The 20,301-nt window shown below is 34.7% G+C and overlaps 1 protein-coding gene across 3 annotated transcripts in view; it reads right to left on the bottom strand.

Annotated features, from left to right (window-relative positions):
* Positions 1-20,301, bottom strand: part of USP33 (ubiquitin specific peptidase 33) — a 70,320-nt gene that overhangs the window by 20,179 nt on the left and 29,840 nt on the right. For 2 of the 3 annotated variants that reach the window (XR_014297194.1, XM_082661772.1), the window contains exons 6-20: positions 18,614-18,716; positions 17,805-17,874; positions 16,193-16,306; positions 13,637-13,715; positions 12,091-12,502; positions 9,602-9,742; positions 8,223-8,338; positions 6,894-7,066; positions 6,699-6,793; positions 5,668-5,701; positions 3,986-4,031; positions 3,361-3,541; positions 2,832-2,958; positions 1,517-1,686; positions 287-368 (exon numbers count right to left, since the gene is read on the bottom strand). Coding sequence is in view for 2 of the 3 variants with exons in the window: in XM_082661772.1 (XP_082517898.1) it covers positions 287-368; positions 1,517-1,686; positions 2,832-2,958; positions 3,361-3,541; positions 3,986-4,031; positions 5,668-5,701; positions 6,699-6,793; positions 6,894-7,066; positions 8,223-8,338; positions 9,602-9,742; positions 12,091-12,502; positions 13,637-13,715; positions 16,193-16,306; positions 17,805-17,874; positions 18,614-18,716 (1,943 nt within the window). In the remaining variant the exon portion in view is untranslated. The remainder of the gene's footprint in view (positions 1-286; positions 369-1,516; positions 1,687-2,831; positions 2,959-3,360; positions 3,542-3,985; positions 4,032-5,667; positions 5,702-6,698; positions 6,794-6,893; positions 7,067-8,222; positions 8,339-9,601; positions 9,743-12,090; positions 12,503-13,636; positions 13,716-16,192; positions 16,307-17,804; positions 17,875-18,613; positions 18,717-20,301) is intronic. The other variant, XM_082661773.1, reaches the window with a different exon arrangement.

The raw sequence follows: 20,301 nt of genomic DNA, 5'->3' as shown, positions 1-20,301 counted from the left end.
TTTTCAATATTTAAGAAAAAATATTTAAGAAAAATGTCACGGCATACTTTTAGAGATACAGATTATCAGAACATAAAACTTAGAATTAATTATCTAGACTAGGGCCACACTAGCCACAAAAGTCTCTCTACTCACACTTCAGAGTGAATAAATGAAGGAAGAAGGGAATATTCCACATAAGCAACATACAGCACAGGGAGCATATACAAAATAATCCAATCTCCTTTTAACGAATTTCACAAACTGATTTCCACAATACCATATTGTCTGATTTAAAAAAACAAACCTGCTATATAGGTTATCCCAAATGTTCTGAGGCAGCATCAATACCAGGTCTTCAATATAACTAGCTTTTCGTGGAGGAACACCTAAAAAAGTTTAAATGGGTCTGTCTCATTCTTAAATTCCGTTATATTACTTTTAACTGATTAATCACTGGTATTTTTTCCAATCATTATTCTTAAAACCTCTCCCCAAAAGGTTAAAAATTAAGTATATGTTCCTAAAGATGAACATATTTCTTGAAATAGAGAAAAATAAGTTAACCAAGATGTTCAAGTACTTAACTTACATAAATCTTTACTAAGCCTTGACTGTGTATTGGGGCAAGCCAGAGATAAATCAGAGACAATCTTTCCTTCATGGAGCTTATGAGCTAGCAGTAGAAATGAAGAATTTATATGAATAACCATAATAAAAGGCAGGCACAGATAAATGCCATAGAAGGATTATAGGGAGATTTGGAACCGGAAGAGACTTAAGTTAGTAGCTCAAGTAGGGAAATAATAAGAGAAAAATTCACATACAGAAATATTTTCAAAAAAAAAAAAAAAAGAAAGAAATATTTTCAAGTTTTAGATTTCTAAATCCAATATAGGACATTTCTACTATCTCTTGTGGTTTCACTGCAAAAATAATTAATTAATGAGAATATCAAGTCTTCAACCATGAAATTTAATTAAGGTGTCACACTAAGGTTGTCATAGAAACAAGCACTAACACAGTCACAAAGGCATAAATTACATTTAGCAAATAACTGCATGAGGTTTTTTTACTAAACTCTGAGTACATTTTTATAGTTAGGAAAAGAGCCAGCTATTCATTTAGACAAAAGGGATAAGAGCCACGGATACAGTTGGAGCTGCATGTCTCTCAGCTGAGAAAAATGATGGGGAATAGAAGTGTTCACTGCACCATAATTACCTGTTTATGCATCTGTCTTTACTATGAAATTAAAGCTATGCAAATAGAAATAGTGTTTCTGGTACTTTCAGGCTCTAGCACAGGGTTTGGAACAGGTACTCAGTAAATATCTGTTCTATGAGAAGGCTACAGATTGCCTATAATTAGAAGAAAAAGCTAATTTCTGAAACCATAGCAAAATAAACACATTTAAGTTGGAATGTAGATGGGGAAATGGAAAATAAATGGAAGAGGAAAATTCTTGGCTCTTTCCTATTTGTAAATTATTTAACAGCAAATCCCTACCACTACTTTCCATTACAGAGTTTCTTACCTCCATGAATACAGAGAAAATCATTATTTGAAATAGGGCCAGGTTCAGCAAAGGTCTTAAATTTATTTAGCCACTGTCGAGAAATATAAAACTGAAGGAGACTTGGTTCCATTATGTTCAACAAATTTGATATCCTCCGCCTCTCTTTTTGTGCTTCTTCACTGCTCTTCCTATTAAGGGACAGTGATTCATTAAATTCAATATGCATTTTACTCCATTAGATTAGTAAGTGGATTTTTCCGCTCACTTATTAGACTTAGCACACACATTAACACAGTCATCCCTCTATATCCGTGGGGGATTGGTTCCAGGACCCTTGCAAATACCAAAATCTGTGGATGCTTAAGTCCCTTATATAAAATGGTGTAGCATTTGCATATAAGCTATGCACAGCCTCTCATATACTTTAAATCATCTCTAGATTACTTATAATACCTAAAAAATGTAACTGCTATGCAAACACTGGTAAATACAGCATAAGTGGTATGTAGATAGTACTGGTGTGCAATTTTAAGTTTTGCTTTTTGGAACTTTCTGGAATCTTTTCCCCCCCAATATTTTCAATATGCCGTTGGTTGAATCCTCGGATGTGGAACCAATGGATATGGAGGGTGGACTGTACTGTGAATCTTGTTAGGTCTTGAAAATTATTCATGAGAAATATACTTTGTTCCACCCTGCCCCCACTACATTACACACTCTAGGGGTGATACTATATCTTAACTACTAGTATCCACATAACTATTGCTATAGAACAGACGTTCAAATGATTGTTAATAAGATCTAAACAGTTAATCTGCTTTCCTGTTTTAGTAGTTATTACAATCTTTTAGAAGATACTAAAAGGTACCAAGGATTTATTTTTATATTAATACCTTTTTTTTTTTTAATTTTTATTTTGGCCATGCCGCGTGGCATGCAGAACTTCCCTGACCAGGGACTGAACCCATGCCCTCTGTATTGGAAGCGCGGAGTCTTAACCACTGGACCACCAGGGAAGTCCAATACCTCCTTTATTAGTTATGTTAGGAGACAATTCCTACTGTCAGTGCCTAATTTTTAAAATTAAAACCAGTCTTTCTAAAACAAAATATATTCCTTTGCCCTTCAACTAAATGACTTACCATTCTCTTAACAAAAGATCATTCTGCATGCAACCTTTCACTTTTACTCACATAATGAAATGAGAGTAAAGCAATTTCTAATCTTTACTCAGAAATCCACTTTGAAAGTCTTAGAAGTCACTGTTAACCTCAACATGAGATGTTCTGTCATATTTGTCAAAACAGCCTATCCAGGAGAGTTATTTCCTCACCTGTAGAAGAGAACATAAGCTTCTGCATTTTGTACAGTAGATTCTGAAACTTCAGTGACACTTTGGTCATCAAATTCATACCAGAGATTATTTAAATTGTTTCGGCAGTAGGCAATATAGTGTCCACCTGAATTTAAGCAGAAAAAATTTAAATAATTTCAGTAATAAAAAGATATAGCAAGAACTATCTTCGTATTCTTTTCCAGTAGATACCCTTACCACCACCACTTGAGGAAATGAAAATCAGGACAGAGAACGTAATCTTAAAAACCCAGTGTAAAAATAATCATGTTTAAGTCCTTATTATTTATCTTCACATAAAACATAATTTCCAGTATTTTAAACTTCAGAGTAAAATTATTCAATTTCCTAAAATTTCTGACATGTTTTTAATAACCAAAATAAAATAATTAATAAAAATCTACTTTTATACTTTTTTCTTTTGTTCAGTCGGGTCTTGTTTAAGAGATCAATTCAGATGTTTCTTTTCTTTAAAATCTAAAAACATATGTCAAACTTGGATACTTACTACTTGCAGTTCCATGGTGACAAATGACTGACAGAAGATCATAGGTAACAATTTGAGCTGGACTATCTTTAGCAAGAAATGGCTGAAGATCCAGGCCTTCCAGTGGAAATGAAACATGGGTACTAATTTTGGTGGAAAACATCAGTTCATGTCTGAATCTTTTAAGATGGATGCACAAAATCTTTTTAAAAGAGAAACGTAGGATTATTTAAAATTCTACTGTTTCATATGCTACATAAAAGAGTCTATTAAATATACATATTGTCAAGATTAAACATTACCCTGCAATTCTGATAACCTGATTCCAGAGACGTTAAAATGTGGAAATGATGAAACATGGTACTTCCTAAGTTCATAGCTACTGGCTTCTCCAATTTTACACTTTATGCCTGCAAGACCCTACAGTATCTGATTAAACTGTGTTCAACACAGTTTTACTGCTAAGGGCACTTACTTGGTATGCAACTCAATATTTAAAAAATGGATAATCTTAATAGGGTATACACAGTCACTGGTCAATAGAACCATTCCATTCTTCGACCAAAGCTAAAGAATTTACTACACTGTGTTATATTAATACCTTACCTATCACATAAAATAAATTAAATTGTGATAAAGCCCATACCTCAGGAAACTTTTGTACTTTACAAAACTTTACTCCATTCCTCAATCTAAGGGGTGAAAAGAGAAAACCAATTTTAATAAACCTGTTTCCCATACAAATCTACAAAACCTTTAGTATTTTCAAATATACAGCAAAATCTTTTAGAAAATGCAGAAATAAAGGTATCAGACTAAAAATGCTTACTACTGAATTATACACTACCAATTAAAAAAATACTAATAAAACACTGGAACCCCTTATTGTAAAAAAAGTATTTAAATTAAGACATCAGTAATAAAAATTTAGAGTTGTATAATTCTTTGATGAAAATCTTCTACTATCTATGGCCTGGCTATGCCTTTATAACATTCAGGTATCACGTAAAACTGGGTAAAATAAAATCCCAATTTTATAGAATTGGTTGGTCAGGTCAATATATTACAACCTTTATTCCTAAATGTGAAAACAAATAACTTAAAATAGAGAGGTTATTATTAATAATCAAAAAAAATTTTTTTTCGGCCACACCACGCGGCTTGTAGGATCTTAGTTCCCCAACCAGCGATCGAACCTGGGCCCTCGGCAGTGAAAGCGCAGAGTCCTAACCACTGGACTGCCAGGGAATTCCCAATAATCAATATTAATTTATACTTGACAGATCTCTACTCTGGATTCTGGGGTAGATGCAAGTTCTTTTCCATCTTCACTATTATCTTTTTCCTAGTTGGCACTGTTTTTCCAAGAAAGATTCCTCCTCTGGGCCAACTCAGTCTTCAGCTATCAGCTGTGGCTTCAAGGACAAACTGATAATAAATACTTTCCAATTCACTAGAGGTGTATTTTTTTCTAGAAAGTGCAAAGCAGCTTTTCTTCCTTATTGACCTAACAATATACTATTCCTTTTTGTAATGAAGAAGACCAACAGCTGCAGATCAACATTTCCCTGGGTTTTTGACAAAAGTCAGAAGTTTGTATTATGAAGACTCTATTAATAGATCTTATTCGGAGGCCATTATTTTTCTATCAGAGAGATTCAGAAAAATTTTCCAGTTCACTCTACCTCAGACATATTTGCTTTCAATTCTCCATTTACTTTTCTTTTCTAACTCATCAACAAGAAGGCTTAAAAGCCTAAACTTATTACAAGACAGAAAAAGGCAGCTAGTAGTAGATATAAAGAAATAAAATCATACTTTTCTTAACTGTCTTCTTTATTCGGCCCTCATACAGCAGGTAACATTAGAGATGGTATAACCTTTCTGAATTTTACACAAACTTGAAACTATGTACCTTTACAGTCACTTTCACTTCCTAAATCTAGCCTGTTAAGGTGGTAAGCCAGAAAAGAATATTGCGTTATTTATGATGACAGAATTAACCTATGTAATAAAAATATATGTTATATATCCTAGTATATATTTATAACATATTTGGAAAATGTTTTATGCAAAATTACATACTTATTTTATATCTTAAAATACACTGTCACATCTTAGCTAAGCTGATTAAATTTGTTAAATTTTTAACCTCAGATTTGTTTTGCAGAACAACCAGTCATTTTTTTACTAGGACAAAGCTTACTGGCCTTTATATTTTTCTAAATAAAACGGAAAATTAACCCTACATGGCCAATTCAAATTACCAATAAAAATACCATTTAAACTACAAAACATGCAATTGAAAGCATTGCCAATGACACTTACTTTTTGCATTTTTCACAACTGTACATATTGTCACCTGAAAACAGAACAGATCTGGTCATTCCTCTCAAACTAAAAGCAAGTTATTTTCTTTTGGTTCTGCAATTCTTTGAGCTTGCAATGCTGAACCAGTAGAACAGTAACACAAGGCTCACATTTTTTAGCCTCTGCTCGAGTCAGCACGTTTACCACACCTACAACACCCTTTATCTGCTCTTTTTTCAACCTTGAAGGCGTATCTCAAATAACATCTGTACACTTATTCACTCAACAAAATTTACTGACTGCTTGTTATATGTCCAAGCAAGGTGCTGGACACACAAAAATAGTGAAGGCTTGGATCTTAAATACTATGGAGAAATTCAGACTAATCCAGATATACAAGTAAGTTTTTTATATTTTGGTTGAATTTTCTCTTTTTTCAATCCCAGAGAAGATTTTAGACACTTCAAATACCATATTGTCTAGTACTATAGGAATCTGTATCAATTATTTCAGGATATTATTTATAGTGTTTATGTTGTCATGGTAGATACTGGCACTATGGCAATATGGGCAAGTACTATTTGAGCTGCCTCAAAATTCAGCTTTGGGCTTCCCTGGTGGCGCAGTGGTTAAGTATCCGCCCGCCAATGCAGCGGACACTGGTTCGAGCCCTGGTCCAGGAAGATCCCACATGCCGCAGAGCAACTAAGCCCGTGCGCCACAACTACTAAGCCTGCATGCGCTCTAGAGCCTGCAAGCCACAACTACTGAGTGCACATGCCACAACTGCTGAAGCTCTCACGCCTACAGCCCGTGCTCCACAACAAGAGAAGACACCACAGTGAGAAGCCCCCACACCGCAAGAAGAGCAACCCCCTCTCGACGCAACTAGAGAAAGCCCACACACAGCAAGGAAGACCCAACACAGCCAAAAATAAATTTTTAAAAAAACTCAGCTTTTATGAATACATTCTATATTTTGTCCCACTAGTATTTTAGATCACTCACAACAGTTTAGCCATAGATGAAAACTATTTCGTATTTCTTACCTTTTAGTTCATCTCTGGCAAAGAAGGCAGCAAGACAATCTTGCAAGGTTACTATTGGACCCCAAAACCAGCTAGGGACACATGAGACAACAAACCTGAAACATTATTGATAGAAAAAAGAAAGGAAATGTTCTGCCAGTACAGCAGAAACAGCAGTTTTAACAATCAACTAATACAAAGAAAACACATACATACCTCTTCACATATTCCATGAAAAAAGCTATCCACCCTTGTGGAGCATATGCTTCGCCACATGATCCTGCTTTGACTATAGATGTTGGATGACTTGATGAATGCAGCTTAGCAAGGTCTTCCTTGCCAGGAATCGGCAAGGACAGATCTTGAAAGGTCTCGAGGGTTACAGACACCTAAAATTGTTTTGTGTTTTAACAATGGGATGAAAATAATCCAGCACAAACATTTGAGGATAGATTTTAGACGGCAAAGATCAAAGCAAATTATAATAAGAAAAAAACAAACTGCTTTTTATATAGTAAAAAAAGCTAAAATAGTAATAACGAAAGCAAAATTGCTTTGTACCAGGTGCTGTTCTAAATTTAATCTTCACATAAACCTTATGAGGTAACTACTAACATCCCCATTAGTCAAGGACATTGCAGTAAAGAGAAGTATCTCACACACAGCCACTGTAGCCTGAGTTCCAGACTGTTAAGCAGTACTGCATTTATTTTTGAAAATGACCTCTAGTGATAGTTTTTAAATGTAGCTTAAAAAACAAGATGTGAAACCTAAACAGCTGAAAACATTTCAGGATAATTCCATTTAAATATCTGGTACCAAAATAGCCTACATTAAGATAACCCTATTGAAAACCCTTAGATTTGACTTAATTCTAACACAATAACTGAAAACTTACTTTGGGGTTTTTTTTGGGTTTTTTTTGAGATAGTTCATTTTACATTCATCTTAATTATATTCATCACTGCACTGAAGTAAAACTGTTCTTAAGAAAACCTCTAGGAAACTCAGGAATTTAGAGGTATTATTAAAAATCTCATGATGATTTTAATTCATGTTCTTGTTTATGAACCTGATACTACTTTTATTATCTGAATCCAAACTTAACATGGGAAAATATTTATAAGCCATACAACCAAGTGGAGAAGATACATACATAGCCTTGTGCCTGTGAATAACAACAGTTTCCTACTAATTTCATCAGCCTTGGAAGAATATGCATGTGTTACAAATTCTCGTTGCTGAGCAACATATCTCCTTTGTATGTGACCAGAGATGAAGAACTGAGTTAATTCTTCCTGCTAAATGCATGCCTGTTCAGTGACAGGTCAAGACCCATCCTTAAATCAGTATGTTACTACTGCTTCCAAAAAACAAGTTCTACTCCTAGAATCAATTTATATTTCTTCAAACACAAGAAATACATGTATAATCATCAACAACAAGGAAAAGACATTAAACTTTCACACCATTTTGTCAGGTTTTTTTTTTAAAAGAGAGCATTTGACAGAAATTTCCTGTGTATTATAATTCTTTCATACTCACCCTATCACAAGTCAGACACTGCACTGAACTAATGATTGTTCCATCAAATATGTCTGAAATAACACTCCGGTATTTCTTGTGCTGTTTTTTTCTCTTTGGAGATGATGCAGACTGAGCTAGGATTGAAAAACAAGCATAGACATTTTTTAGAAATCAAAGTAGTTCCTTTAGCATTTTTTTCTGAAATCTTTTAACAGCAAAATTACTATGCTGAAGAAATTTGTCAAAATACCATTCAAAAGCATTACCTAAAGAAAACACACACACACACACACAAAAACCTCAAAGAGAAACGATGATGAAATAGAAAGTATTCAGCTTCCCATCTTGACTTCAACCAGAATAGTTTTGCTTTTACTTATTTGTTTTTGCTCCCAAGTAAGGCTTTATTTGAAGAAAGGATTCTATTAAGCTTTGAGAGTTCTTTATAGATTTTATATACAAGTCCTTTGTCAGCTATGCGATTTGCAAATATTTTCTTCCAATCTTATCTTTTCATTCTCTTAATGGTGTCTTTTGTCAAGAAAGATTTTAATTTTTTTTCTTTTACGGATCATGCTTTTGATGTCTTTGATGTTTTTAAAGAATTCTAACACAAGGTCATGAAAACTATTATAAGAGTTTTACAGTTTTACATTTTCTAATACTGGAACTCTCATACATAGCTGGTCGGAAAGCAAAATGATACAGCCACTCCGAAAAACAATTTCATACAACATTAAGCATAAAACTAACATAAAACCCAATAACCCCACATCCAGGTGTTTACCCTAAACAAATGAAAATTTATGTTCATACAGAAACCAGTACATAAATGTTTATAGCAACATTATTCATAATTGCCAAAAACTGGAAACAAATTCAAGTATTTGTCAGTGAATGAATAAACAGTAGTACAGTCACACAATGAAATACTACTCAGTAATAAAAAAGAGCTATTCAGACCTGCGACATGACTGTATCTCAGATTCATTACGCTAAGTGAAAGCAGCCTGTTTCAAAAGACTACGTCTGTATAATTCTCTTTATATGACATTCTGCAAAAGGAAAAACAATAGGAATAGAGAACAGATTCACAGGGCTGGGGCTTTGGGAGGAGTAGTGGGAGGGTCTGATAGTATAAGGGAATTCTTTGGGGTACTGGAGCTGTTCTATATTCTGTTTGTGGTGATGGTAACAATCTGTGCACATGTTGAAACTCAGACCCCTACACCAAAAGAGTGAATTCTGTTGTATGTAAATTTGTGCCATACACACACACAAATTTTAAATCATGGTTGTGTAAAACTATGCTGTCAATTTAAAAAGCTTGAATAATATTTCATAATTAACACTTTAAACTATCAAAGCAAAGGAACCTGAATAACTGAAACTTCTACCTTTTTTGTGTGTAGGTGCCAATCCTGGCCACAAAGTGCCTGATTTCGGAGGGCTTGCTGATAAACGTGGGTTAACACCTTCACTTGATGGGAGGGTCTGTGATGTAGACAGCTCATTCAAATGGACATCAGTAATATATTCTGTAATATTTAAAATTTGTATTATTAAATAGTAAAATTATTCCACCTGTCAAATAAAGCTTTCTTCATCTGAGATTTTGAACACAACTCACATTAATAAACGTCAGGTAAAACACCTGATAGACATTAGGCTTGCTAAGCAAACTAACAGTGATTTTCCCCCTAGGAATCTAATTAACGTTTAAAACACGTTACTGTTGTAGGCAATCCAGAAACTGTGCAAATATAAGTGTGGAAATATAAAGCCAAAGAGGATCATATTTGTCCTTAGTATTTAAAAAACAAAAGCAATTTAGGGCAGTTTTTTAGAAAGCTTTAAAACTATATGGGAGAAAAAGAGATTATCCTCCCAAACTGACATAGTAAGCAAAATTTAACAAGAAATTTAGGCATAAAGTAATTATGAATTATTTTACTCTGTTATAAAAGGAAATAAAACCCTCTGTCAGAAAAAAACACCTTTTTTGGAATTAAATTATGAATCAAGAAAATATAAGCTCTATGAGAGCTATCTTGATTTGCTGTTGGATTCCTAGTACATAACATATATTCCAGGGCAAGAGACTGCTCAAAAAGTATTTGAGTGAAGAAAAGAGAATTGTACATAACAGACCCTGAAACAGAATGATTTCAGGGATTTTTCCAGATAATGCAAAATAAATGACTTTTGTTACTTTCACAGAGGCATTTCTCATTATCCCAACCATGACTAAAAGCAGACTGCATAATATTGGGGGAAGAAAGAGGAGGAGACTCGCTCTAGCCTTTCAGAAGGGAATAAAGTTAATATCATCTAGGTCAGGGATTGGCAAATGATTCCTGTAACAGACCAGATAGTAAATATGTTGGGTTTTGCATGTCATACACGGTCTTTGTCACATTTTTCAATCAGAAAATGTAAAACCTCAGATCCCTGATCCAGGTCATCAATTAGTTACTAATTGTAAGCATAAACTTGCTATGGAGCAATAAAGAACCAGTAGGTCAAGTAATCAGGCTTAATCAGGCTTTTGATGAGGAAAGGCTAGATAGCAGACGGCTAAGTCTTTCAATACTGAAATTTCACATATCTATTGACTAAGCAACTTCTAACCACATCTAAACTGCTAAACATAACATCAGTATAATCAAGGAGCCTAACATGTTCTCCTGACTAGAAGGCATTTATGCACTGCACATGGGTGAACCACAAGTATTCCTGTGGTTAAGGAAATATCCTTCTCCTCCAGAAAAAATGTGGGGTTCAAAAACGTAAGTAAATTGTTTAGTAGTTCCTACTCTTCAGTAATTACAAAAGATACATTTTTTATGTTCCTTGTCTGCCACTTATTTTAAGGTCAGAGAATCTGAACCTCTGATGGTTTAATTTTATGTGCTTTGGAGAATTAAATACCACATTAAGCTAACACAAGTTAACCCTAGAAGAAATAAATATAAAATGCAAAGCAACCTAGCTCAACTATTTTTCATTTGGCCACTTGCTCTTTCCCACAGGAACAATGACATGTATAACGGTATAATCTATCGTAACAGGGTTCATTATAGTTAATTAAACTCCTATGCCAAACATACACCAAGTATTTCATAGCTGATATGACTCCAATGACAGCAATCTAAATCTAACAGTCTACAATTTGGATTATTTTGCTATTTTGCAGATCTCAACCGAATCTACTTTAAATGACATTAACTTAACACTCACATGCAAATAGTACTAAACTCTACTAGTCAGAAAGCCCAAAAGTAACATCTATTTAATACCCTCTTTCTTTCAATTAGTATGGTTGAATTATAATGTCATATACTACACACAAAATATTAAGCTAAAGCTATTAATTATTCTATTTTATTTTTATTATGCTAAATATAAACTGTGAACATTAACATGTAAATTAGAAATGTATTCTAAAGTCACATGTCAGGCTAATTCCGCTCTCCCCCAAATCAGAAAATGGTAAAATTACAAATATCATCTTAAATATAAACATATCTTGGGGCTTCCCTGGTGGCGCAGTGGTTGAGAGTCTACCTGCCGATGCAGGGGACATGGGTTTGTGCCCTGGTCCGGGAAGATCCCACATGCCGCAGAGTGGCTGGGCCCCTGAGCCATGGCCGCTGAGCCCGCGCATCCAGAGCCTGTGCTCCGTAACGGGAGAGGCCACAACAGTGAGAGGCCCGCATACCACCCACCCACACACACACCCCCACACCCACACAAAATTATATATATATATGTGTGTGTGTGTGTGTATATATATATATATATATATATATATATATATAAACACATTTTGCACCCTTTGTCTAAAAATGAAACACTATCATTTGAAAATTATAAAAATTGTCACCTGAAGCTCTGCTGTGTATTTGCACTTTGACAGTTTCCTGATTGTTGAAGTCAACTGTTTCAGACACAGAGTCTCTATCTAATTCTCCTTCAGAATTCGCTTTATTAATCTTATTGCACATCTTCTCTTTTTGCCAATCTTTTGACATTTCGGAATTGTTTTCATCATCCTGAATTAACATTGTTGTTTCATTATTATCTTCAGAAAAGCTTCTAGACCCATTTTCATTTTCGGCTTTATCACTGCTGCTACAAGATTCACAAGACTGAAAATCTGCATCTGACTGGCTCTTGTCTTCCTCCATGGTCTCCTCAGTCATTATAGTTTGAGGATCCTCTTCTACTTCCATGACCTGTTCTTTCAGTTCTTCATGAAGCAGATCCATTAAACATCGAAGGAATTCTTGAGCATCCTAATATATAAGCAACATAGATATTACCATTTCATTAAAAACACATGTATGTAGAAATGAGAAAATATACAAAATGTGGTTAGCAACTGATTTCTAAATGTGTAGCTTTATACTAAGGAAATACAACTTTGTAGACACAAGGCATTGGAGGGATAGGAAGCACTAAGTTCTAAAAAGTTATGTAAATAAAACAAAAGTAATTAAAAAACTGAACATGTATTTCAATTAAAACTAAAAAAAACAATAAACAACAGCAACAAAAAACTGAAGATGATCTGGAGGTCAGCTTTAGTACTGCTGCTATTTTAAAAAACTTGAGTAAGGATTTGCCTCATCTGACAATAACAACTGAGAGAGATATCCTAAATTCAAGTATAAGTTTGGCTTAAAACTAAAGCTTTATCCAATTTTGCACTGTATCTCAAAAATCCTTGATCAACCTAGAATGTTTATTGAAAATACAAATTCGTAGGCCCCAACTTATGTCTACCAAGTCTCTGTGATCCAGGAATTTGCAACAGAAAAAGTTAACAGAGAACAGGTATTGTTTTGAAAAAGAAACACATGTGAGGACCAGGTATTAACATGAAAAAACATTATATAAAGTACAATAATTGAAACTGCCATTGGTGTCAATCCAAAAAATTACAGGTCGATGAAACAGCTTAGAAAGCCCAGAAACAGACCTTATTATACATTAATGTAAGCATCAAATTAATAAAGAAGAAACTTTTAAAACCAGATAAGAAAATTCTTAAATCTGTACTTTCATACAATTTGTTAGCTGTTTGCGGAAAATTAAATTTGGATTATATTGTAATGTGAAATAAATGACACATGTCTAAAGAATTTTTTTTTTATTAAATCAGAAAATACAGGTAAAATTTATCTCTGGATGTGGAACTTTTCAAAGCTAAAAGCGCTAGAATATACTGACATATTTAAACACCCCCAAATTTAAAATATCTAGAAAAATATGAAATTAAGAGAAAAGTGGAAAAATGTAAGCCAAAAATATGATATGGGGTTATTATTCTTAGAATAGCAAATGAGTATATAATAGTATAATGCATAATAGCACTCTGCAAATGTATTAAAGATTAATATTATGAATAAAGAGCAATAAAGACGTACCTGCTGAGAATACCCCCGAAATGTTGGATTTACAGTTTTAATTCCTTGAAACAGATTAGTAGGCACTACAAATCCTGGCCTGAGGAAGAAAACAGTTTTAGGAAGAAATCTGTGATTTTTAGTTTTTATTTTAGAAATGAGCAATCAGGGACTTCCCTGATGGTCCAGTGGTTGAAAATCCACCTTCCAATGCAGGGGACACAGGTTTGATCCCTGGTCAGGGAACTAAGATCCCACATGCCGTGGAGCAACTAAGCCCACGCTCCAAAACTAAGGAGCCCACGTGCCACAACTAAAGAGCCCGCATGCCGCAACTACAGAGCCCAAGTGCTCTGGAGCCCATGCAACACAACTAAAGAGCCTGTGTGGTACAACTACTGAGCCCGCACACTCTGGAGCCTGCGTGTCACAACTAGAGAGAAGCCCGCGTGAGCAATAAAGACCTAACACAGCCAAAAATAAATAATAATAATAAAAAAAAGAAACGAACAATCAAAAATTCAGAGAGTTAAACTGAAAAGTATTTGTGTTTCAGAAAATCATTCAAGGGCTTCCCTGGTGGCGCAGTGGTTGAGAGTCCGCCTGCCGATGCAGGGGACACGGGTTCGTGCCCCGGTCTGGGAAGATCCCACATGCCACGGAGCGGCTAAGCCCGTGAGCCATGGCTGCTGAGCCTACGCGTCCAGAGCCTGTGCTCCGCAACGGGAGAGGCCACAACAGTGAGAGGCCCGCGTACCGCAAAAAAAAAATAAAAAGAATCATTCAAAATTGCCCAATACTGGGACTTCCCTGGTGGTCCAGTGGCTGAGACTCCGCACTCGCAATGCAGGGGACCCAGGTTTGATGCCTGGTCAGGGAACTAGATCCCACATGCCGCAACTAAGAACCGGCACAGCCAAATAAACAAATAAAATAAATAAATATTTTTTTTAAAAAGAGGGCGTGTGTGGTGGTGGTGGGACGAATTGGGAGATTGGGGTTGACATATATACACTAATATGTATAAAATAGATAACTAATACGAACCTGCTGTATAAAAAAATAAAATGAAATTTTAAAATACAGGGACTTCCCTGGTGGCGCAGTGGTTAAGAATCTGCCTGTCAATACAGGGGACACGGGTTTGAGCCCTGGTCCGGGAAGATCCCACATGCTGCAGAGCAACTAAGCCCGTGCACCACAACTACTGAGCCTGCGCTCTACAGCCCACGAGCCACAACTACTGATGCCCGTGCGCCTAGAGCCTGTGCTCCGCAACAAGAGGAGCCACCACAACGAGAAGCCAGTGCACCGCAACGAAGAGTAGCCCCTGCCCACCGCAAATAGAGAAAGCCCGCGCACAGCAATGAAGATCCAACATAGCCAAAAATAAATAAATTGATGAATTAATTTTTAAAAAAAGAAAAAAAGATTGCCCCTTCGTTTAAAAAAGAAAACAGTGAGAAAAAAAAGAGAACAAAAGCAAACAAAAAAATTGCCTAGTATTATGCTTCACAGGTTCATCAAAATAGCTTATTTTTGATATTTAAGCTACGTAATTTATTGTTCTCCCCCCTAATGAAATGATTATGCTCTACTATATGATTTTTCAAAAAATACTTCTAATTACTTAAAATAATATTTTAATTACTTAAAATTCCTGGGATAAGTATATCTAGTACACTATCTAAATAAAAATTTTAAACCAGCCATCAAATACTCATGAAAACAAAAATGAAAAGTAAACCAGATGCAAGATTTAATCACTTAAAATTCTGTACTATAACACTTCTGAAGTTTAGTAAACTTCCAAGAATGTTAAGTTTATAGTTGCAGGGCAAAGAAGCTTAAACATAGCAGTTAAGGGTTAATTCTAGTTATTCAGTAAGGAACTTAGAAATGTTAGAACCCTTGGCAGCAACGGGTAATACCCAATAGGGATAAATGACAAGAGAGAATTCTGTCTCTTGAATATTAGAAATGTGAATGATATATAACTTCACATCCCAAAATAATTCATTAAAACAATCTTTTCCTAGCATACTGAAATGACAGTAATAACAAATTTTTAACTCTAGAGATACTCTTTAGTAGGGAGTCAAATATCTCAAAGAAAACTGAAGCACTTAAGAATATAAGTACATGAAAGCTTTGGTGATTGTTTTCTTAGAAGAAAGGCTGGGCAGTTCTTAGGAACCATTAAATGCAACTTTCTGAATAGTTCTAATACAAAATATTACAGCAAACAATTATTTTTCTAATGCTACACTTAGAATAAATAAAGATAAGCAGAAAAATAAACATTCATATATGCCTCTATGGTCTGATTTTAGCACTGTGAGAATGCCTACTCCTGAATTAAAAATCAAAAGTGTCAGTAACAGCAGCTTTAACAGTTCAACATTTTATCTCCAGTCCAGATATTTCCTTTGGATGTTCATTTTCAAATATAACATGCCCAAAACTGAGTGTCTCAAATCTCCTTTTTACAGCTCTATAAATGCACCTGCAAATGTTTAATATTTATGATATTCATTTAAAAATATAATAATGAAAATAAACATATTAAGTACATACCTGCTTTTATGCCACAGCTCTGTCATCAGTTTGAGATAACTTTTACAAATAGCTGGTTTCTTATCTGTTCGGGCTAGTCCTCCACAATCAAGAAAAAACTGTGTCAAAGGTGGGCTAGTTTAAAAAAAAAAAAAGGTTAAAAAAAAAAGTTAGAGTGCAGTCACAGCTTAATACTGATTGACTTCTAGTCATTCAATGAATTGACAGCACATAGAGCCCTGTATCTGTTACTTCTTTGCTCCCTTTTACAGCTTCACATTCTTTCCTTCATTATCTTGCTCAACCCATCAAATCAGATTTGACCCACCACATCAGAGTCCTCAATGCTGCCAAATCCAGTAAAGACCTTTCATTTCCCCCTCAGTAGCATTTGTCACAGGTGGTTCACCCATTTCTCTTGACCAACGTAATGCACTTTTTTACTTTTCTTCTTGACCTCTCTGGTAACTCTTTTCCCTCTTTATTGTTTTTTCTGCTCTTACCAGGTATATAACTATCAGGGTTCCTCAACTTTTCATCTCTTCCCTGGGTGATCGTCTGCAGAGCATTCCATACTGCACCTACCTACTTTACAGGACTATAATTAAAAAAAAAAAACTAATTGCTTTATTAGAGACTTTCCACCTACAGAAAAATATAAAATATTTTCCTAGGACCTCTGAACTAAAAGTGATTTGAGGAATTAATTAGTTTAAGCTCCTTGTTTTCTAGATGTAAAAACAAATAACTTCCTCAAAGACATACAACCACCTAGGGTCTGAGCCAGGACCAGCAGTCTTAGGAAACTACAGGCACGATCAAAGCAACCCCATTGGGACAACAATGGATTATGTCCCAACTCAGTTTCTTACCTACTCTACCTTAAGAGTTACTCAACAAGAAAGAGGAAATAACTTTTTCAGGAATATTTACACATTTAGGCTTTAGTTAATCCAGATAATTTTTTAAGTGGGGGCATTTCAGAAAAGGGGGGGAGGCAGCACTATGTGTTGAGAGGGGTGAGGGAAGAGGTACAGCAAGGATTTAATGGGATCCTGTTGGCTAGGGGAATTGAATATAATTGTCACCTCTTTCCCATATTACTATTAATGTATATTTCTTTCTTTTCTCTTCTCACTCCTTTCTTCTCAGTGTACTACAGCAGCACGGTTTTCTGCTCCAAGAGTAACTCTATTATTCTTTTTTCATAGTTTTATTTTATTTATTTATTTTTGGCTACACTAGGTCTTTGTTGCTGTGCGCGGGCTTTCTCTCGTTGCAGTGAGTGGGGGCTACACTTTGTTGCAGTGTGCGGGCTTCTCATTGCAGTGGCTTCTCTTGTTGCGGAGCACAGGCTCTAGGCTCGCAGGCTTCAGTAGCTGCGGCACGTGCGCAGGCTCAGTAGTTGTAGCTCGTGGGCTCTGGAGCATAGGCTCAGTAGTTGTGGCGCACAGACTCAGTAGTTGTGGCGCGCGGGCTTAGTTGCTCCGTGGCATGTGGGATCTTCCCAGACCAGGGATCAAACCCGTGTCCCCTGCCTTGGCAGGCGGATTCCTAACCACTGCACCAGCAGGGAAGTCCTCCAAGAGTAACTTTAAAAAACTATACTAACAAAATTAATTTATCTACTTACCAATTGGAAAGAGCCTGCAAAGCTGCATTCATATAACAAGTATTTCCAATATTTTTCAAACCTGTAAGACCTATTAGGAAAAATTATAAGTTATGTTATCATTCAATAATGCAATGACTCAATTTTATGAGTGTTCGCTGAATATGTAACTAGGTAATTATTATGGTTCCCAAACTATGTTAAGGAAATACAAAATACATTATAGAAATACAAACAGCAACTTGAATAACCAAAGAGGTCAGACTTACACCAAAGTGTTAATTTTCAGAAAATTATTTAAATATATCCTTAAAGGGTTAAGATTCCCTTACATCAACTATAAAACAGAAAAGTCTGTACTAAACTATACAGATAGTTTATACTAAGAACTGTGGGCTTTAGTAAAGTGATGCAAGAGAAAAGAAGCATCAAAGTTGTCCGTTTGCTTTTTCACAGATACAATTTTACTAGGTCAAATTTCAGAACTTTTTTTAAAATACAATTACTTTATTGATTTATTACAATCAAATACTGCCAACTAGCATTACTTCCACTCATGCATCATTAAAAACAAAAGGATATTTCCTTGGTATTTTCAAGTGATGCATAATACAATAAATAAACAAAAAAAGGTAGAACTTAAAAATGCACCCTGATTATGTAAACTGATAATTTTTTTTAAAAAGCATAACCGATAATCTGATTCCTAGAAATTTTTTTTGTAATTATCTTCTGATCATCTCTAGATTTTGAAATATTCACATGATACAATTTCCTAAAGAAATGGACAGTAGCATACAAAGGAGTGTTATACAGGAGAATTATTTTACCTCTTGCCTTAAGTTCATCTTCTTCTTCCACTTCTATGTCCAGATCATCAAATACAGCAACCAGAGGAGTTTTTAACGTTGTGTTACTGGGTATTTTAAAATCCTGGATAACAGAAAAGATAGCAGGCTTGAACAAATCCTTAGGTCAAAAATTTTTTTTAATTTGTTCGCAGCTTATCTGTAGACTTCTACAATCTCTCCTGATACTTGTTACTAAAGTTATTTTGCATCCTTTTATGCATATGAAATAGTTTTAAATATTTTTTAAAATTCCAATATTAATTCCTGAGAATTGGATTAACTCAAGAGGTTGCAACTGGTGACTTGGTCAAATGCTAGTCCACACTGTTTTAAAAAAAAAGGACAAAAACCGAAACAAAAGCAAAACTTTGAGCTAATATTTTAAAAATTGAGTGAGCTCATATAAAAATCAAATTCTGCAAGTTCTCTTCTAATAGCAGAAGATCAAAGTACACTGAACCCATTTAGCAACCATCAGTGGGAGGAGGAAACTGAACAGCAGAATGTACTTAGCACGTGCTCTCCAACTTATTACAGCCTATTTCTCTTCTTCAAGGCATGCATATATGCACTTACACCCACCCACTTTATACATTTACTTTACCTTCCTGGCATCTGTAGATACTAGATAGTTGGGTAGGCCCCATATTCTCACTTTGGTGTATTGAAATACAGAGAAGTAGAGCAGCTTTAAAAAAAAATCATTCAAAATCTTACCTCCTACAAAACTGTTTGAAAAATCTTAATGACATTTGAATGGTTTCCAATACTGTTATTCTATAATTAATGTTCTGATGAACTGGGTTCAAACAGCCTGTAAATTTTATACTGCTAAAAAAAATCTGTACAAATAACTTTCTTTTTCTTCTGAGTAATTTCTTCAACAATGGGATCATCAGGAAGTTGTATGAAATTAAATTCATGCCTTTTATGTGTTACAAATATAACTCACCAGAAAATTATTTACAAGCTATCAGAAAAGTATCAGTATACTTATTCAACCAGATTCAGCATTCACTAAGAGTGTGCAATCATAATCTATTTGGGCAGAAATGGCAGATAGCTGTTTTAACTTACTTTTCTTTAGTCAGTGATGATTATTTTCTCGATGTGTTTTAATTTGTATTTCTTCTTTGTGAACTATCTGTACTTATTCTTTAGATTATTATAAATTGTTATCAGTTCCTCATGTGATTAAACTTTTAATTATCACATTTTTGTTAATAGTGTTAGAGGGTTCAGGTAAACTTATTTTCAAACTACCATGGCATTCAAAAGAAAACCAAAAAACACGTTTTTGAATGATAAATAGGTATCAGTAGGAGAAACAGTAATGATGGTAATTTATAAACTAGAGTTATTCAACTATGAAACTAGAAATGCAACAAGTATACCTTGTCTAAAATCTAGTCACTTGAAGTTATATAACGTGTGAGGCAAGCAAATTTACTATCACAAATATCTACCATCAGAATGTGATACAAAGATACAACACAAAATATCTTAAGAATTGGTATCGAAGAACACAATTATAGAAATACAATGTGATTTCTATAACACAGAAGGAAAAAACTCACTGATGTGTTAATTAAACCATACAGACCAAATGATGATAGGACGCCAACTATTCTTATTTTTTTCATTCCTTTTCCTATTTTTTCTTTTTT

The sequence above is a fragment of the Grampus griseus genome (assembly GCF_964374135.1).
Source record: "Grampus griseus genome assembly, chromosome: 1".
Classification (NCBI taxonomy): Eukaryota; Metazoa; Chordata; class Mammalia; order Artiodactyla; family Delphinidae; genus Grampus; species Grampus griseus.
The sequence above is the reverse complement of the archived record's forward strand: the minus strand, read 5'-3'. Positions and strand labels throughout refer to the sequence as shown.